Source organism: Mesoplodon bidens, assembly GCF_964165515.1.
Source record: "Mesoplodon bidens genome assembly, chromosome: 5".
Classification (NCBI taxonomy): domain Eukaryota; kingdom Metazoa; phylum Chordata; class Mammalia; order Artiodactyla; family Ziphiidae; genus Mesoplodon; species Mesoplodon bidens.
This window is the reverse complement of record NC_138161.1, coordinates 12,378,285-12,405,983: the sequence shown is the minus strand read 5'-3', so window position 1 is coordinate 12,405,983 and position 27,699 is coordinate 12,378,285. Positions and strand designations below refer to the sequence as shown.

Sequence of the window (27,699 nt, the reverse complement as noted above, 5' to 3'; positions counted from 1 at the left end):
CCTTTGACTACTTATTTCATCATTCGTCCTTTACATTCTCCCTTTTGTGTATTTTTATAATGTACATAATCTATTATTAACGTACTTAAATAACCATTGAATAATGGACTCAAATTATTTACTGATAAGGGCGGATGATCAAAACAGCTTAGGGACCTCTGTTCCGGACACCACCCCCAAGGCCCGGACGCCGTCACGATCAGAGGATCAAGGGACCCGTGCTGCCCCGGGCCAGGTCGCTCAGAAAACGGGAGCTCAAAGTGTCTAGGCTTAACTCTGGACACGCCTACCCTTCGCGGCCTGACCCGCTCGGAAGCTTCCTCATTTCCTTCTCCCTTAATCCCCAAGCCTCCCCAACACCGCTTTTCCAGGCTCCCTTGTCCGCTACCTGGGCCGGGGAGGGCGAGGGACGAGAGCGCCCGACAGTGGCCTCCGGCTGCTATTAGCGGGAAATGAGGGGGCAGGGAGGACGGGGGAGCGGACGCCAGGCCGCGAGGCTTGCGCAGACGCACTGGCAAGTTCCGCGTTCCTGCCGGTGGGGGGGCAAGGCCTCCGGTTAGACACGGTCTTCCCGGAACCCAAGGGTGCACCGCGAGTGTGCAGTCTCGGGGCGGAAAGAGGGATCGGGGGGAGGGCAGCGGAGGCTGGGCTGCCCACCGGTGTCCCACGCGCGTGCGCGGACGGTGGCACGCGCGCAGAAGGGACGGCGCGTGCGCGGGAATCGGTGGGCAGCGGGGCGGGGCGACGCGGAGGTGGGCTCGGTGAGCTTGGGGCACAGGCCGGGGGACAGACAGTTCGCCCAACCTTCCTTCGCGCCGCCTCGTCCTACCTGCGGTGGCAGAAGATGTGACAGGAGGGCTGCCGGCGGCCCGCGGACGATGCTCGCGCTCCTGGGCGCGACGACCCTGATGCTGGTCGCTGGGGCGCCGTGGGTGTTGCCCGCAGCCTCAGGTGAGAGATAGGGTTCCCTGGGGCGGGGGCTGGGCGCGAAGCTGGACAGCGGCGGCGTGGGAAACCTCGGACCCGGGAGGGACAGAGGTCCTCTCTGGGAGACCTCTGGTTGTCCGTGGTCGCAGCGCTCACATTGAAACCGACTTGGGCTCAAAAATTAAACGAGAGAAAGTGATGTTCAAGATCTTTCCACACCGCTTGCTTGGGGGCGCCCTGTGCCTGTTCCCTGGGCTCCTACCCCGCGGGGCTGGGTGTGGGAGAGCTTTGGTGTCGAGTTTGTTTCGAAAAATCCGGCAGCTCGACTGGACTTTTTAATAATAAACAAGGCTTTAGCCACGAGCTATGTGCTGCTGTTTCTTCAATTTAGTAAACTTTAGTTACTTGGTCCCATGTGGGAGGGGGATAAGGTTTGCAAGCATTTCTCTGCCCTCAGGATTCGTACAATCTAATAAAAAATAATAATAAAAGAAAAATACAAAGCCCAAATACAAAGGCTGGGAGCCACCAAGCTAATTTGCTGCCTTTCTTAACTTAGCTGGGATGCATGGAGGAATGGCACCTATCATACGGTTGACTTTGTAGCGAGAAGGGGGACTCGGTGTCCCCCCTTCGTCTTTGTAGGCCCAAAGACAAACAGGGCCTAGCAGCTGAGAGCAGGAATCCGGGAGTTGGTGAGGCTGCCTAGTGGGCTTAAAACACCTGTTTGTTTAGCAAAGCATATCCTTATTTTCTGGGGTACGTGGTATCCTATCTATCTTGTCCTAAAAAATAAAACAGCCAGTTAGTTATTTTACTAGCATAATGGGTTTCGTCCAGAATAGCAGAGGAATTGCAATTTGGGACAAGCAAGTTAGGTCAAAAACCTTAGGCAATTCCAGCAACAAAAAGAGAAGGTTACTTTATAGAGAAAAAGGAGGAAGTTGGGTGGGGCTGTTTTGAGAGAAAGTCCATTGGAGGAAAGCAAGAGTTCAGGATGGTGCTGCTTTTCCCATTGGCTGGGCTTGTTGCTGGCAGAGGAGAATTCTTCCTCCTGGGGTCTGGAATTGATGGTGAGTGAAAGTGCATGAAGGCTCCAGCTTCTGGCCTCCTGACTTCATTTTAAATGATGTTTCCTTTATTCTGTTTCACACCTATTTCTCAAACTCTTGCACATACATGATATATAGTATATGGGTACTAGGGTCCTGGTATAACCCCTGGTAATTTCTTTGGAGTCTTTTGTTCATGAAAATTTTGCCTTAAACTCATGTTTGCTTCCATATAAAAAAACTTTCCCCAGAATTTTCATGTAAAATTAACATTCCAGGAGGGTGTTCATTAAGATCACAATTTTAATCTAGATTAGAGGAGAGCTAAAATAAACTTCATATACAACTGGCATTTATTGCCCTCTTAACTGTGTACCAGGCACTACTCTTAGTGTTTTAAAGGTATGAACTCATTTAGCTTTCAGAACAAAGCTAGGCACTGTTATCCTCATTTTACAGAGGAGTGGACTGAGGCCATATAGCTAGCCAGTGCTTTAGGAGGAAATCAAACCCTGAGAATCTGGCCTCAAAGCCCTGGGGCCTAAGGCTAGACTTTTTCTAAAGGTCACACAATTTAGTTCTTGATTATCCACCTATATGTTAAGGGCTTAGTTATCTTTCAATTAACTAATCTACTTTTTTCTCAAAGGAATAGCAATGTTGAAAACTAAATGAAATGTTAACCCTAACTTGAGATCATAATGTTGCTCTATGTTTCAAAATCATCAAACTGTTCCTACTTTCAAACCTAGTAAATGCAACTCCGGGATCCTAGTCTAAGAAAACTATCCAAAATATGGGAGGAAATTTATATCTGTATAGATGTATGTGTCTGGATTTATGTCAGACTTAAAAATATAGTAAACCATGGGACTTCTCTGGTGGCGCAGTGGATAAGACTCCGCACTCCCAGTGCAGGGGGCCTGGGTTCGATCCCTGGTCAGGGAACTAGATCCCACATGCATGCCGCAACTAAGAGTTTGCATGCCACAACTAAGGAGCCTGTGTGCTGCAACTAAGGAGCCCATGTGCTGCAACTAAGGAGCTGGCGAGCCGCAACTAAGGAGCCCATGAGCCACAACTAAGGAGCCCACCTGCCGCAACTAAGACCCAGCGCAACCAAATAAATAAATAAATACTAAAAATGTATATATATAATAAACCATTTCTAGTCATCAATATGAATGTGAAGGGTTGAAGCAACCAATTGTATAAATAGAAATATTGGATTAAGTACCCTTTTATATATTTTACATGCTAAAGGTTGAAATAAACTATTATCAAAGGGATATTGCTAATACTAATAGAACAAAATCTATGAACTCTAAAATCCTATTTAATAACTATTTCCAAGTCCCTGTCCATTTATCAGTCAATTATGTGTTTGTCTCCCAAATGCCAAGATGCCTCTAACTCCAGGGTCTCCTTCCCTTAGTAGCAGAAGGATGTCATCTCTGAGGAAATACCTGGCTCTACCCCCGGTATCAAATTGCTGCATCCTATCTCAGGGCCCAGAATTACTAGAATTAGAATATTCTGGGCTGGAGACTACAAATGCCATCAGACCTTTTGTTAACCCCATAAACCCAGTCACTGTCCTTTGGCTGCATAGAATCTCTAAAATTCCAACAACTGCGATGGGGATTAAGTTTAGAGTGGGATACAGGGGAGTAATTCTATTCGGTGATGAAGTCTCAGAGAATAGGGGTGTAAAATAGAAAATGTGGGTGGGGAGACTCAATGAGTGCCTCCCCAAATTAAAAGGAAAAACCAGAAAATGTTTACTCAGATGTCTCCCCTTTTGACTCCATACCGTAATATCGCTAACTGGAAAGTAGAGGCAGCAATCCCAATAAATAAAAGTTCTATACAAGGACCTCTTTAGTAGAAGGTCTGTGAGGAGATAACATCCTTGTCCTGAAGCAGAAGTAAAGGCTAGAAATATTGCAGGGAAAAGAGTAAACTTAAAAGCTGGTCTTTTAAAAATTGTAATTTATCATCATGAAAGATCAGTCCTTTGTGATATGGAAAAAGTTCCTGCGAACTCAGCATCAGTCTGAGGACTCTGAAGAATGCAGGTTAAGTATGAAGCTGTATATACCTTGCCTTAAGGAACTTCCAGTCTGGTTGGAGGTTGTGTTTAACATAAAGAAGCAATTTTTTTTAATAAATGTATTTATTTTATTTATTTATTTTTGGCTGCGTCGCATCTTCGTTGCTGTGCACGGGCTTTCTCTAGTTGCAGCGAGCAGGGTCTACTCTTCATTGTGGTGCGTGGGCTTTTCTCTAGTTGTGGCGAGCAGGGGCTACTCTTCATTGCGGTGCATGGGCTTCTCATTGCGGTGGCTTCTCTTGTTGTGGAGCACGGGCTCTAGGTGCGTAAGCTTCAGTAGTCGTGGCATGCGGGCTCAGTAGTTGTGGCTCGCGAGCTCTAGAGCGCAGGCTCAGTAGTTGTGGTGCACGGGCTTAGTTGCTCCGCAGCCTGTGGGATCTTCCCGGACCAGGGCTCAAACCCGTGTGCCCTGCATTGGCAGGCGGATTCTTAACCACTGCGCCACCAGGGAAGTCCCAAAGAAGCAATTTTTTTAAAGACATCTTCAATCAGCAAGGTTTGAGAGCCTGTTAGATGTCAGGTACTGTGCTGAGTACATCTACTTTAGTGTGAAATTGAGTGGTGCAGATTCATGATGCAACGTGTAAAGAAAGAGCAAGGTTGGCATGAGCTGCAGTATTTGAGGAAGGTTTTCTGTTAGGGGGCAAACTTGAGCTGGGTCTTGGAGGATTTGGGCGGTCAGAGAGGAAGAGAAACGCTATTTGGAGGGGCCAAAAAGGAAAAATCAGAAGAGAGGGCATCCAACTGGTGGAAGATTTGTACTAGAAGTATAAGAAATAAAGGGGGGGAAAAAAAAGAAATGGCAAGGCGGGGTTATAAATTAGGAGTATGGGAGTAACTGATACAAACTACTATACATAAAATAAATAAGCAACAAGGATTTACTGTATAACACAGGGAACTATATTCAGTATCTTGTGATAACCTAAAATAGAAAATAATCTGCAACATGTTATATAAAAGTGAATCACTTTGCTGTACACCTGAAGCTAACACAATATTGTAAATCAACTACACTTCAGTTTTTTAAAAAAGCATAAGAAATAAAATAGGTCTCTAGATGGAAGTCCTTAAAAATAAACAGAAGGGTTCAGACTTGATACATTCAGTGGTCAAGACCTTTTCAGGTTCCTGTAGGGCTTGGGTGACGTGATAAACTTTTATATCTCTATCGATTTTGTTATGTGAATGTTTGGTTCCTATGAATAGTTGTCAGCTCTGAAACCACATCTGTTCAGCTCTCTATCGGAGTATATCCCTCTCTGAACATAGTATGCGAAACCAAATTGAGGCTGTTAAGCAGTCCAACCCTGTATCCTTTACATCAGTATCACTTCTAAGACCAAAGAAAAATACTATTTTTATACAGAGACTTTTTTTTCGAATTAAAAGACAATGCTTACCTTTTTATGATTTATTTTTTCTACCTTTATCGAGATATAATTGATATATAATATTTGCTTTTTATAGATTTTAAAAACTCAACCAACTCTCTCGAATGCAGAGATAGAAATAATTAGCACCCTCCCCATCCTGAGAGCAAGCACTAGGTTTTTTTAGATTTTTGTATATACTTAACTTTTATATTTTATATTTAAATGTATTCATTCTCCAATCAGTGATGTGAAGAATAACATTTTAAAATATATAAAATATCTATAGTATGTATATAAGTATATATGTATAACTATCTTCTTTCTTATTGCCTTGACAGGGGGAACAAATCTAACATCTCCTGAAAATGGCCGGGTCTGCATCATTGATGACAGCTTTATCCTGAAGTGGAACAGCAGCAGTGAGTCTGTCAGGAATGTGACTTTTTCAGCAGAGTATAAAATGTACGTTACTCTACTTATTGATTTGCTGAATAATTTTTACCATTTTAACACCATAATTTTTTTTTCAGATTTAGGAAACATTTGGTTTTTCCATTTTTTTAAAGAAAATATATGGCTATTTTGCATAATATTTATAACTTCATTTCTACAAATAGAGACTCAATCAAATTCATCTTTGGGTATTGAAGCAAGAGATTTTGGGGACGAGGCTAGCAGACAATTTCTGTAGTCCACAGCCATACCTTCTCTGTTCTGTATGCTCCAACTTCTTTAAATATAAATTAGGGGCTGACCTAAAGCATACCTTGAGGATATGGGAGAGTGCCCCTAAAGCCCTAGCCACGGTCTTGGAATAGGCTTCTGTGGTCAGGCTTTCCTCTTGTCTCCATCATACACAAAGTTTTAATTCTAGATACACTTTATAAACATCAGTATATTGGACCCTGCCTTCCCACAGACTCAGTGTTTCTGGTGTTTCTGCCTTTTCCCTAGTGCTAACTTTCTACTTAATGATTGCCAAGAGGATAGGCAGACAGGGAGTTGTGGACGAAGGGGTTACAGAAGGAAATACCACTCAGGAAGTATAGTACTTTGCTTTGGGTTCTGGGACCCTGTCTGCTAACCATGATCCCTGTCCAAGAAAGAGCAGGCAGGAAATCAGGCAGTGAAGAAACAGGGTGTAGGACCTCTAGAACCAGGATTCCACCACTTCAGCCACAGCCCGGTTGTTCTCTAGTTGATGGTTAGTAACTTGTGTGTGTATATACAGTTGACCCTTGAACAATGGCGTGGGTTAGGGATGGTCACCCCACCCCACCCCCATCCCATGCAGTCGGAAATCTGAGTATAACTTTACAGTAGGCCCTCCATATCTGCGGTTACGCATCTGTGGATTCAACCAACCCTAGATCGTGTAGTGCTGTAACGTGTATTTATTGAAAGAAATCTGCGTGTAAGAGGGCTCACACAGTTCAAACCCATGTTGCTCAAGGGTCAACCATATGTATGTATACACATACACACACACACATAGGTGGCTTTTCTCAGAGCCGATAATTTAACAGTTTTCATCTTTAGAGATTTTCTTTAAATTGAACTTTGAGTTTTGTTACCAAATTTGTTCTTTGCCTTAGTTCAGAATGTTGTTATGAAACAACTATTTTAGGTATAATAGAGATTATTTCAGATTCCTTTATTTAAAATTACCCTTGTAGGGGCTCCCCTGGTGGCGCAGTGGTTAAGAATCCGCCTGCCAATGCAGGGGACATGGGTTCAAGCCCTGGTCCGGGAAGATCCCACATGCCGCGGAGCAGCTGAGCCCGTGCGCCACAACTACTGAAGCCTGCGTGCCTAGAGCCTGTGCTCCACAAGAGAAGCCACCACAATGAGAAGCCCCACACCGCAACAAAGAGTAGCCTCCCGCTCGCCGCAACTAGAGAAAGCCTGCGTGCAGCAACGAAGACCCAACGTAGCCACAAAAAAAAATTAAATTTTAAAAAAATAAATAAAAATAAATAAACTCAAATAAAATTACCCTCGTAATAAAGAGCAGAGCCATAGACGGTGCTCTCGTGCTCTTGTTCCTTCACACGTTCTGTCACGTATACTGAATTCTCCAGTTCATGATAATCTGTCGGTTCTGACTTTAGTATCCAATGCACTATTTCAGTGTCTTCTTTCTCTATTCTGTTCTCTATTGTTTATTCTGCTAGCTTTATAAACAATGGCCCTGTAAGAACACGCCAGGTCACAAGTTTGGGGAGCCAGTTTAGCGGTTAGTGTGGTGTAGTGTTATACGAACTTGATCCAGGCTACTTGGGTTTAAATCTATCCTCTGCTACTTATTCTCTCTGTCACAGTTTCCTTATCTGTTAAGTAAAGATAAAAAATTAGTATGATCATATGTGATTTATCATTCAAACCAGGATACTTCTGAGAGTGAACAGAAGCACTTGATTTTAGATAAGCTGGAACAATAAGCTTAAACCAGGACAGTCCCAGGCAGACTGGCCTGGGACACCCCAGTGATGAAGCATCTAACTCGGAAGGCTATTATGAGTGTTACACAATTGTGTATCAAGTGTACATAACAGTGGTGCGGAGAACATGATCAACCAAAGTGTAGTTAATAGCAGCAGCAGACATATTTTTTTCTATATAGTGTTTCTCAGAACATTAGAAATATCACTGGTGATAAATGATACACAGACACATAAATAAGCTACTGGGATACCAGTGCCTGTAGAACATACGCTTATCTAAGACGTCAGTGTTTGTGACTTATATCTAAAATGTATTATGGGGACTTCCCTGGTGGCACAGTGGGTTAAGAATCCACCTGTCAATGTAGGGAACACAGGTTTGAGCCCTGGTCCAGGAAGATCCTACATGCCACGGAGCAACTAAGCCCACGCATCACAACTACTGAGCCTGCGCTCTAGAGCCCACGAGCCACAACTACTGAGCCCCCGTGCCACAACTACTGAAGCCCGCGTGCCTAGAGCCCGTGCTCTGCAACAAGAGAAGCCACCGTAATGGGAAGCCCGTGCACCGCAATGAAGAGTAGCCCTCGCTCGCTGCAACTAGAGAAAGCCCATGCACAGCAACGAAGACCCAACACAGCCAAAAATGAAAATAAATTAATTAACTAAATAAATGAATATATTTAGTTAAAATAAATAAAATGTATTATGACGTATGTAGTGTGCAGTCTTCATTCAACAAACATTGAATGCCTTTTATGCCAAACACTCTTCTGGGTACTTGGAATACATTAGTGAATAGGAGAGACAAAGATGGCATGAAGTTTTATTATGAAACTGGTTTTATGAAATGAATTTTCTATTGGTTACACATTTATTTTCAAGTTATATTTCTGTTGTGATCTAAACACTGTATAAGATAAAGTTTGTTTGTTCTTTTAAGAAAATATAAAAGTAGCTACCCCTATAGTAGCTCCCTTACATGCAAAAGCAGTTGTAATAGTGGGCAGCTGCATCTCCTGGAGCAGGAAAGACAGATGTAAAGAGTGAGGGTATGTTAAAACCATATCAAGGCTTAGTTTTAAATTTTTTATAAGGTTTTCTGTTGAGTATAATAAAAGTTCTCCATATAAATGGACCAGAAATGCTTTACTGGCTTTTTGCCTGGAGCTCATTTTATTTTGACCCTCTATGCACCTGATTTAAAGAGGTCTATGTACCGTACCCACTTCCCAGACTTCCTTAATCTCCTAATTTCTCTGGAATTATATTTTCTAATAAATGACATTTGAGGGGAAAAACAATCTGAATTATTGGTTTAGATTTTTAAAGTCTGGATTTAAAAAAAATAGATTCTGTTGTGGAGGAGTTTCTCAGGAAGATTTGCATTTAAATCAAGGTATTATTAATGCCAACTCTAATCTCAAAGCTCAGATAGGTAAAGAAGGGGAAACTCGCCAGGAATGAAGTGTATATGGTAGTGTATATTATTGGTAACTTTTTTTTTTTTTTTTTGGCTGTGTTGGGTCTTTGTTGCTCCACGCGGGCTTTCTCTAGTTGCAGCAAGCGTGGGCTATTCTTCATTGCGGTGCGCGGGCTTCTCATTGCGGTGGCTTCTCTTGTTGCGGAGCACAGGCTCTAGGTGTGCGGGCTTCAGTAGTTGCAGCACGCAGGCTCAGTAGTTGTGGCTCGCGGGATTAGTTGCTCCATGGCATGTGGGATCTTCCCAGACCAGGGATAGAACCCTCGTCCCCTGCATGGGCAGGCGGATTCTTAACCACTGTGCCACCAGGGAAGTCCTGGTAACTTTTTTTTTTTTTTTTTTTTTTTTGCGGTAGGCGGGCCTCTCACTGTTGTGGCCTCTCCCCTTGCGGAGCACAGGCTCCGGACGCACAGGCTCAGCGGCCATGGCTCACGGGCCTAGCCGCTCTGCGGCATGTGGGATCTTCCCAGACCGGGGCATGAACCCGTGTCCCCTGCATCGGCAGGCGGACTCTCAACCACTGCGCCACCAGGGAAGCCCCCTGGTAACTTTTTTAAGATGTCTATTTTTTGAAAAATAAGGTAGACTTGAATTGGAGTCAGCACAAACATTATTTAGATATCATCCCTAATTTCTATTAGCTTTATTATTAATAGAGAGCATCCTTAGCTTTTTATTAAAGATGCTTTAGGGACTTCCCTGATGGTCCAGTGGTTAAGACTACGTGCTCCCAGTGCAGGGGGCCTGGGTTTGATCCCTGGTCAGGGAACTAGATCCCACACGCATGCCGCAACTAAGAGCCCGCATGCCACAACTAAAAACAAAAAAAAGATCCCGCATGCTGCAATGAAGATCCCCAGTGCCACAACTAAGACCCGGTGTAGCCAAATAAATAAATATTTTTAAAAATAAATTAATTTAAAAAAAAAACATGCTTTAGCATCTTTAAAATGAGGTCTACAATATTACCCCAAAAATAAAAATCAGCTAGTGCTAGAACTATGAATTAGGCTTGACAAAAATGCCTTCTCAGAGGATAGTTTCTCTCTTTGGTTTAAGGCAGACAGGGCTTACCACAGGCAAAAATTTTGAAATCTAATGTTTGTTTTCTGTCCCTCACCTTCACTTCAGCCTCCTGTCCCCTTTGTAGCAACATGTCCTTTCTGTTTAAGGTACTCTGTGCCAACTTAATTTCTTCACATGCTTAAAAAAAATCTAATATCACTCAAACTTTTTTGTGTGTGTGGTATGTGGGCCTCTCACTGTTGTGGCCTCTCCCGTTGCGGAGCACAGGCTCCGGACGTGCAGGCTCAGCGGCCATGGCTCACGGGCCCAGCCGCTCCGCGGCATGTGGGATCTTCCTGGACCAGGGCATGAACCCGTGTCCCCTGCATCGGCAGGTGGACTCTCAACCACTGTGCCACCAGGGAAGCCCTCACTCAAACTTTTTAATTGACTAAATCTACATTGAGAAGTTTGTTAGTTTATGTTAACATTTTAAGTGCTTTATTTCTAGTCATGTAACAAAGGAATTATAGAGATCAGTAGGCAGAAGGAATGGTTTGGTTTTGAGAAGAGCAGAGGAAATTCTCAAACCATACTGATTCTGAGGTCTTCCTTAGGGTTAGTAAATCTCTTCATAGGGAGAGGTCAGAAGGGAATCATCAAATCCACTTCCCAAATTTTCAGTAAGGAAGAGAGGATCCAGAATACAAAGTAGTTGGCCAAAAGTCACACAACTATCTTTAACAAAGCCAACAGTAAGTCCACTTTTATAGGTTCTTCCTTTCTCTGCTTCTTTGATATCCTAATGCATTAGGATTTTTTACATTAAAAAGTTAACTATATGTCAGAATTATTCCATTGTATAAATAATAATTTGGTATATATGTATTGAAAAAGAGTAGAATGTTACACACAAAAATATTGTCAGGACATTAACTCAAGTAGAAGAAATAACTACTTACACTAGCTTTATAATGTTAATGTAAGTAGAAAACATGTTTGTCACTCTTGTATTTATAATGTTCATTCATTCATTTGCTTTTTTATCTTGAAGACCAGGGATGGATAATTGGAAGAAATTGCCTGGGTGTCAGCATATTACTAGTACCGAATGCAACTTTTCTTCACTCAAGCTTAAAAGTGTTTATGAAGAAATTGAATTGCGCATAAGAGCAGAAAAAGGAAACAACACTTCTCAATGGCATGAGGTTACGCCATTTATACCATTTCAAAAAGGTAAGAAGTTGCCAGCTGAATTACATTGTATTCTTTATTAAATATTGCCAGAACAACTCTCTTCCCAAGCCCATTCATTTTCATGATATAAAGTCTCCCATCTTTAAAAACAAACAAACAAGGATTCCCTTAAACCAGTATCTCCTTCCTGCTATGGCATCATTTTCCTGCCTTCCCTACGGTGCAGGGGTCCCCAAACCACCCCTTCCACCCCGGGCTGCACAGCAGGAGGTGAGTGTCATGAGTGTTGGGCGAGCGAGCGAAGCTTCATCTGCCGCTCCCCACCACTCCCCACCTCACCCCACCACTCCCTATCGCTCCCCACCACTCCCCATCTCTCCCCACCGCTTCCCATCTCTCCTCACCACTCCCCACCGCTCCCCACCACTCCCCACCGCTCCCCACCACTCCCCATCTCTCCTTACCGCTTCCCATCTCCCCACCGCTCCCCACCACTCCCCATCTCTCCCCACCACTTCCCATCTCTCCTCACCACTCCCCACCACTCCTCACCACTCCCCACCGCTCCCCATCTCTCCCCATCTCTCCCCACCGCTTCCCATCTCTCCCCACCACTCCTCACCACTCCCCATCTCTCCTCACCGCTCCCCATCTCTCCCCACCGCTCCCCATCTCTCCCCACCGCTTCGCATCTCTCCCCACCACTCCTCACCACTCCCCACCACTCCCCACCGCTCCCCACCACTCCCCACCGCTCCCCATCTCTCCCCACCGCTTCCCATCTCTCCCCACCACTCCCCACCGCTCCCCATCTCTCCCCACCGCTTCCCATCTCCCCCCACCACTCCCCACCGCTCCCCACCTCTCCCCACCACTCCCCATCTCTCCCTACCACTCCCCATCGCTCCCCACCGCTCCCCATCTCTCCCCACCGCTTTCCATCTCTCCCCACCACTCCCCACCGCTCCCCACCACTCCCCACCGCTCCCCACCACTCCCCATCTCTCCCCACCGCTCCCCATCTCTCCCCACCGCTTCCCATCTCTCCCCACCGCTCCCCACCACTCCCCACCGCTCCCCACCACTCCCCACCGCTCCCCACCACTCCCCACCACTCCTCACCACTCCCCACCGCTCCCCATCTCTCCCCATCTCTCCCCACCGCTTCCCATCTCTCCCCACCACTCCTCACCACTCCCCACCGCTCCCCATCTCTCCCCACCGCTTCCCATCTCTCCCCACCACTCCCCACCACTCCTCACCACTCCCCACCGCTCCCCACCACTCCCCACCACTCCCCATCTCTCCCCACCGCTTCCCATCTCTCCCCACCACTCCCCACCACTCCCCACCGCTCCCCATCTCTCCCCACCACTTCCCATCTCTCCCCACTGCTCCCCACCGCTCCCCATCTCTCCCCACCACTTCCCATCTCTCCCCACCATTCCTCACCACTCCCCACCACTCCCCATCTCTCCCCACCACTCCCCATCTCTCCCCATCACTCCCCATTGCTCCCCACCACTCCTCACGACTCCCCATCGCTCCCCACCACTCCCCATCACTCCCCATCGCTCCCCACCGCTCCCCATCACTCCCCATTGCTCCCCACCACTCCTCACCACTCCCCATTGCTCCCCACCGCTCCCCATTGCTCCCCACCACTCCTCACCGCTCCCCACCGCTCCCCACTGCTCCCCACTGCTTGCATTACCACCTGAACCATCCCCTCCCATCACCGCCGCCCCCACCAATCTGTGGAAATATTGTCTTCCACAAAACTGGTCCCTGGTGCCAAAAAGGTTGGGGACCGCTGCTATAGTGGTTGTTCTCAACGTGTGGTCTCCAAGACCCTTTCAGGAGGTCTATAAAGTCCAAACTATTTTCTTAATAATTCTAAGACTTACTTGTCTTTTTCATTTTGATTCTCTCGTGAGTGTACTCTGGAGTTTTCTAGAGGCTGTTTGATGTGAAATGGTGACTGACTGAATGCAGAAGTAGGTGTGAGACACAGCTGCCTTCTTTATTAAGCCAGACATTAAAGAGATTTGAACAAAATGTGAAATAGCACCACTTTCCTCACTGAGCTTTTTGGCTTGTTTGTTTTGGGAAATATAGTCATTTTTTATCACGTAGTGGGTTTTATCATTACTATTTTTTAATGAATTGATATTTTAAATTTTTATCAATTTTAATGTTTAATATGCCAAATATTCAATGACATAGCCCATGTAGACAAAAGCTCTTTAGGACCCTCAGTTTCTCTAAGAGTGTAAAGGAGTCCCAAGACCAAACAGTTTGAGAACCACTGTCCTATACAAAGCTCACACAAGAATGATCTGTACCCACTCTCTGTACACTTTTCCTCCTACGCCCTCTTCAGCCCTCTCCATTTGAGCTTTGTTCCCCATCACTACCCTAAAACTACTCTGGCCAAGGTCACCGTGACCTCCACAATGCCTAGTGGATTCCCCGTCCTCTTCCGGCCCAGTTCCCCTGTGGCATCGGCGTGATCATCACTCCCTTCCTGGAACCCTTCCATCTCTGATCTCTAGGGCGCTGCTCTTTCCTGGCTCTCCTGCTGCTCTTTGGTTGCTCCTTTGTCAGTTTCTTCTCATCCCCCAGACCTTTAAATGTTGGACAGCTGCAGGGCTCAGTCTGCAGGGCTTGGTCCTTGAAGCTCTTCTCCTACGCACCCTCCACCAGGAATCGTATGGCTTTCAACATCATCTGTGCTCTTGGCTCCCCAAATTGTATCTCTCCAGCCCCATTCCTTCCCCTTACCTTAGACTCATATCACCAGCTGTCTATTCAGCATCTCTACTTAGAGGTCTACAAGTCGTCTCAAATTTAAAATGGCCAAACAGAGCTCTTGATTTTCCCCCTCCAGACCTGCTCTTCTTGCAGTGTTTTTCATCTCGGTTAATGACATCACCTATTTATTTGCTCCGGCCAAGAGCCCTGGCATCACCTTTGACATCTCTTTCTCGCATGCAACATGCAGTCCGTCAACAAATTCTGAGTGATCAACCTTCAAAGTATATCCCGAATCGGATCTCTTCTCACTTCCACCCCTGCTACCAGCCTTCGCCAGGCCACTTCCGTTTGTCACTCGAACTGCTGCAGTAGCTTCTCTGCCTCCTCACACATCAACCAGGGTGATCTTTCCCGGATGTGAATCAGGTCTCAGCAGTCCTCCGGAGACTACAGGCTCAGACTACAGAGTTCTGCCTGTTACCTGGCTTCTAGCTGCCTCTCTGATCTCATTTTCTACCACTCAGCCATTCGAGCGCCCCCTCCTGTCTCTTGAAAATGGTGAGCACACTCCCATCTCAGGGGCTCTGCCCTTGGTGCCCTCTCAGCTGGGGATGCTTTTCCCCTCGAGACCTGCATGACTGCCTCCCTCACCTTGTTCAGGTCTCAGCTCAGACGTCTCGGGGAGCCTCCTGCTCACGAACTTACCTAAGACAGCTCTTGCTGCCATTCTCTGTCCCTTTATGTTACTTCATTGTTTCTTATAGCACACGTGACCTTATAACATTATATGCATTTGTTTATTTGGGATTTTTGGCCACACCCCTCACTAAAGTGTAAGCTCCATGAGGGATTTTCTCTGTTTTATATGCCAGGCACATATTAAGTGCTTAGAATTGTTTGTTGTATGAATGTTTTGGCTTGTATTAGTGAACTTATATAGTAAATGTTTTTATTTTTACAGCTCAGATTGGTCCTCTAGATGTACATTTAGAAGCTGAAGATAAGGCAATAATAATAAACATCTCTCCTCCTGGGACAAAAGATAGTATCATGTGGGCTATGGATCATTCCAGCTTTATTTATACCTTAATTATCTGGAAAAACTCGTCAAGTCTAGAAGTAAGCGTTATTTTTATCTTTGTTTGATGTGAGAGAAGAATGACATGAATTCATTCTAAAACTTGACTTTTTACTTTTTTAAAGAACAGACTTCTTTTTTTTTTAATTATAGGAAAGGACTGAAACTGTTTATTCCAGAGATAAAATTTACAAACTCTCACCAGAGACTACTTACTGTTTAAAAGTTAAAGCAGAACTACGTTCACCAAGAAGAGTTGGTTTCTATAGTCCAGTGTATTGTATAAACACCACAGGTAAGGAGGAAGTCTTGCTTCAGATTCAATACCTATGTATATAAATTGGCAACCTATCAATTTTGGCATTTTTCCAATAGTTGCTAAAGCTTATGTGATGGTTTAATAGACACTAAAACAAAAGCATTCTAACAGCATTTACGTAAGCAACAAATGTTATATGGGATTTTTGTCTCAAGTAAATAGTAATGAAAATTTTGTGTAAAATCCAAGTATTTTCTAACGGAAAAAAAACTGTTTTTATTCAGAATCCACAAGAAAGGGAGGTAGTTGCTAGAAGAACAGTTAGTCTTCCAAAATGTTTACCTTTATAGATGAAATGTCAAAATATGAAAGCATCCTGATACATTTAACCAGTGACATCTTGCCAACAATTAAGGTTTAAGGGCAGGAGCTTGGATTTATTACTTTAATTATAAGTTTAATATAAGTTTGTTTTTAAAATCAAACAGTATAGAAGGGTTTAAAGGTTTCCTCTCCTGCCTTCTGACCCCCTGGTAAATTCCATTTACCAGAGATAAGTATCACCATCAGTCTGTGTACAACCTTTCATACTTTTTTCGGGGCTTATATAAGTATATACTTGGACTTACAGTTTTGGGGGTTTTGTCTTTTAAATTAAAAAATAGGGTCCTGCCAGATATATTTTAAACTTGCTTGTTTAACCCAATATATTGAGGCTCTCTTTTTATGTCGGCACATATAGATCTATCACAGTCTTTTAAATGGCTGCATAGTATTCCCTTGTGTGAATATACACCATAACTTATTTAGCTGTTACATCATTATGATAAAAGTCAAGCCTTTTATCTTCTTGCTCATGCTGTTAGGAATTCTAGCCATCTGTCTTCTCACTAGAGAAAATGTGTGTGTTTTTTGTGTGCTCTTTGTCTTCTAGAGAAACATAAAGTGCCTTCACCAGAAAATATACAAATCGATGCTGAAAATCAGGTCTATGTTCTTAAATGGGATTACGCATATGAAAACACGACTTTTCGAGCTCAGTGGTCCCAGTAAGTTCTATTCCATAAATGTCCTTTTGCAGTTTATTTTGCCCAGTTTGTTAGGTTTCTTTTCACTCTGCTTCAGCCACCTGCTGCTCCGTGCACACGTGTGGCCTGATGGAAAGGTGGTTGTGATATACTGGAACTGGAGTGTTTAATTCTAGTCCCAGGATGTCATTGAGCTAATCACTTAACTTCTTTGGGCCTCAGTTTCTTCACTTGTTGTAAAATGGGTATATTCTAATAACATCTAGTGTTCTTACTGGCTCTCTTTTTTTTTTTTTTTTAAGATGTGATTCTAGTTGCATGTGCTATTTCCTCAATCTGGAGTACTTGACACATGGCCATGATCTTTTCTTCAGAACCCACTTCTTCCATGAGTCCTTGAAATGATCTGAGTCCAGTCACTCTGTCTTGTTCAATTCAAGTTAGCCTTCCCATTGTCTTGATTATTTTAGTGGCTTTGGCGGATTTTTTAGTGATTACTTTAGTGGGAAATTAAGAAAGTTGGAGAGAACTGTGCTCTATGTGATTGAGTAGAGACCAGCCAAATATGAGTGAAGCTTAGCACCACATGAGTGGAAGAGGACTGCATATAGTTTATACTGGTTGGAAAACTGTAGGGGAGTAGAGAGGGAGAAGAGAAGAGGATAATCAAGTGGAAGGTGAGGTGGACTATGGGGAGAGAAGGGCCGGGAAAGAAAGAGATACTGAGGATCGCGGAATAGAGGGACCAAAGGCAAGTATAGGTAAAGCAGGAAGGGAAGAGTGAGAGGAAAGAGACTAGAAAGACACAGAAAACATGAGGGAAAAGGGAAGTCAATACTGCTGTGATTGACTACTTTCAACCCTTTGGTGTTAGTTCCGAAGCAATAACAGTTTGTCTAATAAAGGCTTTCATGTCATACACGCCCTTACAGATATACATATATACATACACACACACGCACACACTGATCAGGAAACTGTACAGGAGTCTTTTATGTATTCTTCACTTTCAAAAGCATGTTAAACAGTAGGGCCACAGACTAGACAGGGATGGGGGTTTCTGATGTCTGGTCTCTTAAGTTTCTTTTGGGTACTTAGCACACTGTACAAAGCACTGAAGGAGTCGTAAAGGTACAGCAGAATAAAACACATGGTGCTAGAAATCCGAAGCAGTTATCTGCCTTTGCATAGCAAAATGTGATTTAGGACTGAGGAGTGGAGTACAGATTATAAGGGTTACAGAAGTCGGAAACGTAAAGGTGGATGGGGCTGGAGAGACCAAAGAAGCCCTCTGGAAGGAGATGCAGTGTGAACCAGGCCTTGATTGCTGAGTCACATATTTTTAAACGACAAGAGAGGGCATCCCAGGCAGGGGCTACACACAGGGGAAAGCTCAGGATAGGAAGAGACAAAATTAGGTCGGGGTAGCGAGGAGCTGTTCATTTCCCATTGCTCTGTAACAAACTACCACAAACTTAGCAGCTTACAACACACTGTTTATTATCTGTCCGTGACTTCGGGTCAGGAGTCCAGGCGTGGCGTAGCTGGGTTCTCTGCTCGGGGTCTCGCAAGGCTGCAGTTCAGGTGTCAGCTGGGGTGCTGTCTAGTACAAGCTGTCTCGTGCTGTCTCCTTAGCTCATGTGGTGGTTGGCAGAATCCATTTCTTGCAGCTGCAGAACTCATGGTGACCTGCTTCTTGGAGGCCATCAGGAGAGAGAATCTCTGCCCTCTAGACCCTCTTTTAAAGGGCTCATCTGATCAGGTCAGGCCCACCCAGGATAGACTCTCATTTGATGAACTCAAAGTCAACTGGTTTGGGACCTTGATTTCATTTGTAAGATCCCTTCACCTTTGCCAACTAATGTAACCTAATGAAGAGTTCATGGATCCTGCCCACACTGAGGCGGAGGGGATCATGTAGGGCTTGTGCACCAGCGGGTAGGAATTTGGGGGGCCAGTTTGGAAATTTGCCGACAAGAAGGGAGGACCTGCTTTGAGAGTAGCAGAACATTTGGGCCTGGGAGAGCAATGAGAGGGAACATTGAATTAATAGGATGGCATAAGCTTAGGCTTAGCCTCAGACTGCCCTGGAGGCATTTGAGTGCCATTGGGAGTTTTGTGTTGAGGGATGGGTCACGTGAGACCTGTGTTTGAGGAAGGTGAAGGTGGCCACATTGTGTGTGGTGCAGCGGGACTAAGGAGACAAGACAGACAAGGGGACAAGTCAGGAGGCTGTTACAGTTCCAGGCGTGAACTGAGATGCTTGGAGCTGTTGGTTTCCGAGCAGCTTACTTAACCTCTCCAGGCCCAGTCTTAATCTGTGCAGACTTGCTCTTAGGACACTGGTGTGTATCTCTGATACAGCACTTACCCACAGGTGTGCTGGTACATTTAGCAGCTGGCTTTCCAGAAGGGAAAAGCCTTATCTGTAGCATTTGCCAGCTTTTATAATATAACTACTCCTATTAACGGCCACTGTCAAGCTCCCAACAGCATGTCACTGAACATGCATCTGGGAAGATGCACAGTAAGCCCTCCGTCATATAGCGTTTCCGCTGTATAGACACGATAGACGTAAATAGCCTTGAGCATAGATAATAAAATGTAGGAAAATAATTAGGACAAGATGAATTTTGAGTATTTATTACTTTTGTTTTTAATACAATTTATTTATTTGTAAGTTTATGTAACTTAACTTTTAATAATGGCTGTATTTAACAACTAGCTGGCAGCATTCCCAAAAACTTAGCAGTTGTTTCTGTGCACCGGTACGAGCCAACTCTAGCTCACCACTACCTTATCACACTCTGGAGCAAGATCTTTGGTTTTCTTTTGTGAACATGTCTCTTCCACCATCCTGTGAGTTTCCTGAGGGTGAGGACCGTTTCTCTCTGTAACTTTAGCCCCTAACAGAGTGTCTAGTGTATTATAGGTATTCAGTAAATGTTTACTAAATTAACGTGTTTGGAATAAAAAACATTTATTTGTCTTAAAAGTGAGTTTTTAAAAAGGATCCCTGGGAGTCATTCAGACAAATGGAAACAAGTACCAAACTGTGAAGATGTCGCAACTACCCACTGTGTGATTCCTCAAAATGTTTTCCCAGAAGGAATTCACCGTATCCGTGTACAAGCATCTAATGGAAATAACACATCTTTTTGGTCTGAAGAGAAAATATTTAATACTGAAATGAAAAGTAAGCCAATAGTTTTTACTTTACATTGTAATTCTCCAATTTGGTGCGAACTCTTAAAATTGTTTTTTAGTCTAATTTGAACTTTGTGTCTTTACACATTTTTTCTAGCTATCATATTTCCTCCAGTCATTAGCATGAAATCCATTAATGACGACTCACTGCACGTCTCTATCGGTGCTCCAAAAGAGTCTGAAAACAAGTCTGTGAACCAGCCTTACCCGCTAATTTATGAAGTTATTTTTCGGGAAAACACTTCAAACGCTGAGGTAAAAAGACTATGTAGTATAGGTTTATAATTTAGAGTTATAACTGTGGTTTGGGTAAACAAACTTGCAGTTAAAATTCTAGGGAAATTTTTAAACTTGAAGACTATGTGATTAACTCAGATATTTACAATAGGAAGAAATGAGCATTTTCCATGTTTTACACAGTAAGAGTTACGATCCACCTGCATCTGGGCCCCAGTTAGTTGTTGTTGTTGTTATTGTTGTTTCTTTGGTCACGCCACCTGGCATGCAGGATCTTAGTTCCCCGACCAGGGATGGAACCTGTGCCCTCTGCAGTGGAAGCTCGGAGTCCTAACCACTAGACTGCCAGGGAAGTACCCCCTCCCCCCCCAGTTAGTTTTTAAAATTCAGATCCTGAGTTTATTCCTACTCAGTTAGAATCTCTGGGGGTAGAACTCAGGAATTTGTATTTTTAACAGGATTCTCAGGTATTCGTGAACCAGGGTTTCTCAGCGCTATTGACATTTGGGTTGGCTGATTCTTTGTTGTGGAAGCTGCCTTGTGCATTATAGGATGGCTAGCAATACCGTTGGCCACTACCCACTAGATGCCTGTAGCGCTCCCTCCCGGTTCTGACAACCCCAAATACCTCCAGATACCGACAAATATCCCCTGGGGGTAGGGCACCTCCAAGAGGGCAAAAATTGGTTTTTAGGGCGCAAAAGAATCTTAGCTGTTACAGTGGTTCGTGACCCTCCAGGAGGAAAACCTGCCTCGAGTGTTCAACTTCGCCCAAAAAATCTTATTCAACTTTGTAAAGGGGGAGGGATTAGGAAAAAATGGTCTAAAAAGTCTCCTTAGGGGAGTAGTCATGACAAAAGGGTTGAGAAACACTTGTTTAAACCCTACAATTCAAAAACCACTGACAAAGCTCATATACATCAGATAATCCACATTATTCCTAGATCACTTTTCCCTGCGGAATTACAATCAAGGAATCAGCCTTTAAAAATCTTGTGCAAATAAGTTGGTAAATTCTGTAACTTCATTTTCTGTTGAAAATCTAAGAAAATTCCAGCGACTTGGCTAGTTTCATTTTAACTATCTGAACACTCTGTAACCATAGCAGAATTTAGCCCTATTGAGCACTATGGTTAGTTCTCAGTCATCCCTAGATCAGAAAGATCTAAATTTGTGTCTCAAGCCCCCAAATTGTGTAACCTTAGGCAAGGCGGTTAACTGCTAAAACTTTGTTTCCTCTCCTCTAAAGTGGTGGTGGTCATTGTAACTTAATTTTTTTTTTGTTTTTCATTGGGGTATAGTTGTTTTACACTGTTGTGTTAGTTTCCACTGTACAGCGAAATGGAGTTCCCTGTGCTATACAGCAGGTTCTCATTAGTTATCCATTTTATACATATTACATTGTAACTTAATTTTTTTGAAAGGATGTTTATAAGGTTTAAAATGAGGTAAAATATATGAAAATACCACATTGCTTGACAAATAGTAGATTCAATAACTTTTTTTTTTTTTTTTGGCCACCCTATGCTGGGTAACACATCAATAATTACAATCGTAATAACAAGTCAAATTTATTGAATACTCATTGTGTATCAGGTACTGAACTAAGTATTTTACATGAATCGTCTCAATCATTCTTCAACCCTGCCAGACAGTTTGATTGATTAAATTACTATTCAGCAAATACTTGGGATGGAATATTCGTTACTGCCGCCCTGATACTAGGCTGTAAACAGTGGAATGGGAGTGGATGTGGTGTGAGCAGAGGCCTTAAGTGCGCATGCATGCTTCTCCCATTTGTCAAGAGGAAAGCAAGCTCCACGTGGTCTCTGGCCCCAGGCGGATAGGAGACTGTGGAGCAGACCTAAACCTGATCCACGGCCTCAGTGAGTGTTCCCCCAGCACTTTGGGACACTCACGAGTAAGAAAAACAAATATCTTTTGAGCCACAGGCTGTTTTGTTACACAGCATTGCACAACATTATTTTGTTGGCCTTGTAATATTTTGTTATACAACATTATTGTGGCAATAGCTGACGAATACAAATAGGAGTAATAATTGTCCTCACTTTACAGATCTGGGAGTAGGGCCCAGGGAACTTAAATAACTTGCCTAAGCCCATGTAGCTGTGAGTGATATCTTGCTACAGGCAGTTTGAGGCCAGAACCTCTGCACTTAATTGTTCTGCCACTAAACAGAGATAACATGATGGTGATTAAACCAAACCAGTATGTACTTATAAAATAAATTAGAGTTGTCTTAGGAAAATATTCTTTTTTTGGCAGCAGCCATGTTTAACTTTTGAATTTGGTTATAATGTGTTGTCCAAAACAAATTTATATTTCTCAAACACATACCAAGTGTTTGGGAGAGGCCAATCTTAGCTTGACTATTTAAGGAATTCAGAAAATAGATATTCCCTATATGATTTCTTGGGGTTCTAAATTTTATCAATGATTTACTTATTTTTTTATAGAGAAAAGTTGTAGAGACAAGAACTGATTTTACTTTTCCTAACTTGAAACCGCTGACTGTATACTGTGTGAAAGCCAGAGCAGTCACTGAGAATGACAAGTGGAATAAAAGCAGTGTTTTTAGTGATACTGTGTGTGAGAAAACAAAACCAGGTCAGAACCTTTTATTGTATCTTTTCTTTTTTAATGTAACAAGACTTAATAAAAATAACCAATTCATTGAAACTTGTAAAATATTTCCTTTTTACCACAAACATATAGAGAATATTTTCTTCATGAACTGTGTGAGTACTTCATGCCGAGCCTTCCAGTTTTAGAAAATATTTTTAATACTCAACTTAGTTCAGTGGTTTTTGCATGCTTTATATTTCATGCATATCTGCATAATTAATTTCCTTTTATTATGACTCTTAGAATTTAATGAGACTATTTTAATTTTTTATAGAATCCTTAATATAATTATTATGTGGAAATCCCTTAATTAGTTCAGTTGTGAATTTTTTTATGTTATTGTTGGTATTATTTAATAGAATGTATATTTCCTTTCACGTGGCTGTATTTGTTTCACACAAACTGTCAGCAGTCTTAATGTATTTGTGTGTCAAAACCTATATAGATGCTAAACGCCATTTATTTGTTTTTAGGAAATACTTCCAAAACCTGGCTTATAGCTGGCATCTGCACCGCATTATTTTCTCTCATTGTTGTCATCTATGTTGCGAAAGTCCTCTTGAGATGCATCAATTACGTGTTCTTCCCATCAAGTAAAACTCCTTCCGCTGTAGATGAGGTATGTTACTTTTCTTTTCAACAGTTAACTGGATTTTTCTTAAAATGAATGGGAAATATGTTTGATTTCAACAGAATATAAATGTTTTCTTGATATTCAGAAAATAATACAGACTGATTTGGGTTTTTTTCTTCAGAGTTTCAGAAAATTAACTTTAGAAACAGTCATCTAATAGAATATAACATGGAATAGTAAGGTGTGTCCTTAATCTCATATTTTTCTGGCAGTTTGGTTACTGTGGCACTTGTTTTACCGCTGAAAGTCTATATTCACAAAAAGATTAAAACATTATCATCAGTGCAAAAACTGTATTCTGTGGATAAAATCACAGAAAACGAAATAGCAAAACACAAGTTTCCTTTCACAGCACCTCGGTGTTTTGGTTGGCATAGTTAGTGAAGGCACTGAGTGGTGAAGACCAGAGTGTGGACACCACCCTGGGGGTGGTGGGTTCACTGGAGCAGCTTCCACGCTGCCTGCCCTGTTTCAGGTTCCCCAGGCTTTGGAGCTAGAGACCTGAAGGTGAATTGTTGATGGGCTGTAGTGTATTTGGACTTACTGGCTCTGTGAACTTGAGCAGCTCTCTTAAGGGTACTTGAGCAAGTGCCCGTAGACTGTAAAACAGAGCCAGTGGTACCATCCTGCAGAATTGGGAGGGCCAAAGGAGATAAACCAGAAAGGCCTAACACTGTACAAACGTTCCATAAATATGAACTGTTTTACTCTTTTATGCCTGAGTTTTTTAATATCATTTCTATATACTCTTCTATTCAGAGCTGTTATTTAAAGAGCTTAAAACTATCAAGTTACAATAGCTCTTTATTCTTAGTGGGACAGGGAAAAATTAATTTCTCCCTGTGCTTTTTCTGGGTATTTGTGGATTAGATACCAAAATTTTTATTATGTCAAAATAAAGGGCTTCCCTGGTGGCGCAGTGGTTGAGAGTCCACCTGCCGATGCAGGGGACACGGGTTCGTGCCCCGGTCCGGGAGGATCCCACATGCCGTGGAGCGGCTGGGCCCGTGAGCCATGGCCGCTGAGCCTGCGCGTCCGGAGCCTGTGCTCCGCAACGGGAGAGGCCACAACAGTGAGAGGCCCGCGTACCGCAAAAAATAAAGTAAAATAAAATGTCCCAAATCCCAGTGCTCTCCCTTTCCTTCCTCACCCACACTCTTCCACTCCCCACCCCTGATAGCACAGTGGACCTTTCTCAGGGACTCTTCATATAATTCCCCAAAACAATACTAACATGTACATGACCTCACTAGTGATGGTCTTATTCCAAACATCATAGTGCAATCGATATGCTCTTAGCTTGCTTTTTAATATGCATGTCAAAAGATAGGGTTTCTAGATAGCTTAAGAAACCACAGCTTATTAGAACTAGAAAACTAATTTTTGTGATTTTAAATAATCTGTTTCTGTTCTTTCCCTTTTGAATTAGTATTTCTCTTCACAGCCAGTAAGGAATCTACTCCTTTCCACTTCTGAGGAACAAACGGAAAGATGTTCTATAATTGAAAATGCAAACACTATTACTGTAATAGAAGAGATTAATCCAACTGATGAAGATCACAAAAAGTACAATTCCCAAACTAGTCAAGATTCGGGAAACTATTCTAACGAAGACGAAAACAGTGGAAGTAAAATAAGTGAAGAACTTCTGCAACAGGAAACTGTGTGACCAGGAATGAACTCTAAAATATTAGGGGGTCTCGCGGGAGTTGCAGTGGGAACCTGGGCTCCTTGCTCCTCTCAGTAACTAGCAAGAGACTCTTTGCTTGTGGGGGCAGAAAGAGCATCTTCAGTTAGTAGGTCCTAAAAACACAGGCAAGCACTTAAGTATTTGAAAGGAATTTGGAGAAGAGTTTTCTACATTCTTCTCCATGTGTAAGGTCTTGAAAGACCTGTCATGGGACCGCCCTGGATGAGAGGAGTTAAATCCAGAAGGTGCCCTCTGTCTTCCTAATGATCCCCTAAGCACCACCGTGCGTGCCGTCGTGTGGTAAGGGCGGCGCTTGCGTTCCCATCAGCTGATACCGTCGCCGTGCTGCCACTGCTGCTGCATGTACCATCTGTCTCTTCTCCATCCCAGTATTACAGTCCGTTATTTTTCAGGACATATTTAGAACATTTGGTCTTTTCTTTGGACACGAAAGTAGGCCCTTTGGAAATGTCTTTAGAAAAGCCTGAATACCACCATCACTTGGTTTTCTGAAAACGTAGCTTACTCTGGAAAACAGCTGCAGATGCCAGAAACATGGTGTGGTCCTTACGGTTTTTTCAGGGGAATTCTATCCGTTTTACCAATTACACTGGCTTCTACATCACAGTTACCTATCCCTTCTAGGGTTTAGGATTAAAACCAGAAAATCTTTTGCTATATGTCCTGCTGACCGGAGGCCTTTGGTTCAAAGCAGATCTGGGTTGGCCCTTCGCTTGTAAAGGCCCGTCAGTGGGAATTTGCCTCTGTAGCGAGGAAGTGAGGAACATGCCAGGACCCTGTCAGCCCGGGCTTCCACGCTGTGTCAGTGCGACAGGCCTGGTCAGCACGCAGGCCCGGGATTTACCAGAGGAAGAAGGCTGCTTCAGAATGCACATCCCAAAAGGAAACAGCGCCTTCGTGGGATGTGAAAAAGGGAAAACTCGGGCATTAGGATGAAAAGACACCACAGAAGTCGCCAGGTCCCTGGATGTGGGAGTCTGTGTGTCTTTGGGGTTTAGGACCCCCTGTGGTTTCCAGCAAACAAGCATCTGAGCAGCAGCGAACAAAAAACCCTCGATTTTGCCTTGTCTTCTGACCTAAAAATGCAATTCCATTCCATTCTTCATTGTGGTCCACGTGTAGCTTAATCAGGATGTGCTTACTTGTAAAGTGACAAGTGTTTTTTCTGAAGAATAGTTTACTTGGAAATACCATATACTTGGGAGCACCAATAAACTGCCTCAGAACTACAATATTGATAGTTCTTGGAGAAGCTGGATAAAACCTACGCATTTATGTAAAAGATTTGTATCATTACAGCCAGAAATAATGTATTAATACGTAATACAGATTAACATACGTAAGTGGTGATGTACGTCTGTAAATATACATGCATACTTATACCTACATGTGCACATGCATGCTGTGGGCCATACTCCAGCAGGACAGCCATAAAGACTTAGCATAGCTTCTACTTAGAAAAGTATAAATGCTGCTCGAGAACTATGAACTAAAGAGTCTGAGCAGAAATTTGCAACCTATAAAAAAGTTATTTCAAAAATATAATTCAGGGCTTCCCTGGTGGCGCAGTGGTTGAGAGTCCGCCTGCCGATGCAGGGGACACGGGTTCGTGCCCCGGTCCGGGAGGGTCCCACGTGCCGCGGAGTGGCTGGGCCCGTGAGCCATGACCGCTGAGCCTGCGCGTCCGGAGCCTGTGCTCCGCAACGGGAGAGGCCACAACAGTGAGAGGCCCGCGTACCAAAAAAAAAATATATATATATATATATATATATAATTCAGAGTTCGTATCTTTTCCCCAAGCTGTGACCTTCAAAGCAGCCTCTGATTGCTCCTAAGAATTTGGAGAGTGTACAGAAACTTTGCCTACCTGCCCGCTCGTCCCGGTAACCCTTTGACTACCTGACATGTTTGTTTTGTGGTGTCTGTCTGCCCCCCCCAGGGGACCGGAAGCTCTGTGAGAGCAGGAATTTACTTTTACTTGTTACTGTATCCCCAGCACCTACCACAGTGCGGTGCCTCACACCTAAAAAGTGCGCAGGAAATAATTGTCAAATGACTGAAATCTAAAATTGGAACCAAATGGGTGTTTCTGACACTGTTTGTGTGTCTTGTTGAGTTGTGGAAGGACACAACCATGTTTCCAATGTTTCTATGCAGTGAGCTTTGTATCTTATTTCATTCGTACTTTGTCCTAACCCCCATTGCTGTTTTTTAAACAGTTTGTTAAAACAGTTTTCTGTAATAAACGCTGAAGCCGAAAGTCTTGGGTTTTATGGTGGTTCTGCTTGAACTGATTAAACTTGCATCACAGGAGTGGCAACTGCTGTCTTCACAAGGTATTCACAACCGAGGGGGCTGGCCCCTGTACCCGGTGTGCGCATGCCCAGCGTTGGTATCCTGAAGGGGGCCCCACTGCCGTCACCGCCCCACGGAGCTCCTGGACAGGGAGCTCTCTGCTTGCCCTTTGCATTTTCACAGCCTCAACTTTAGACTTGGCCGGAGCACAGCCTTGACCCAGTGAGTCTGCAGTGTGGTGCAGACTCTG

General features: G+C 43.5%; 1 protein-coding gene across 2 annotated transcripts; it reads left to right on the top strand.

Annotated features, from left to right (window-relative positions):
- Positions 1 to 543: 543 nt before the first annotated feature.
- On the top strand, positions 544 to 27,414 carry IFNAR1 (interferon alpha and beta receptor subunit 1). Of its 2 annotated transcripts, none has more exons than XM_081234967.1 (11): positions 544 to 951; positions 5,807 to 5,930; positions 11,455 to 11,636; positions 15,316 to 15,473; positions 15,586 to 15,727; positions 16,626 to 16,740; positions 19,716 to 19,915; positions 20,024 to 20,181; positions 22,641 to 22,791; positions 23,283 to 23,428; positions 24,888 to 27,414. In XM_081234967.1, the coding sequence occupies exons 1-11, from the start codon at positions 879 to 881 to the stop codon at positions 25,110 to 25,112; spliced, it is 1,674 nt and encodes a 557-aa protein (XP_081091093.1). In that variant the 5' UTR covers positions 544 to 878; the 3' UTR covers positions 25,113 to 27,414. The 2 variants fall into 2 exon arrangements, with proteins under 2 accessions (XP_081091093.1, XP_081091092.1); XM_081234966.1 differs by having other exon boundaries at positions 546 to 951; positions 24,873 to 27,414.
- The last annotated feature ends 285 nt before the right edge of the window (positions 27,415 to 27,699 follow it).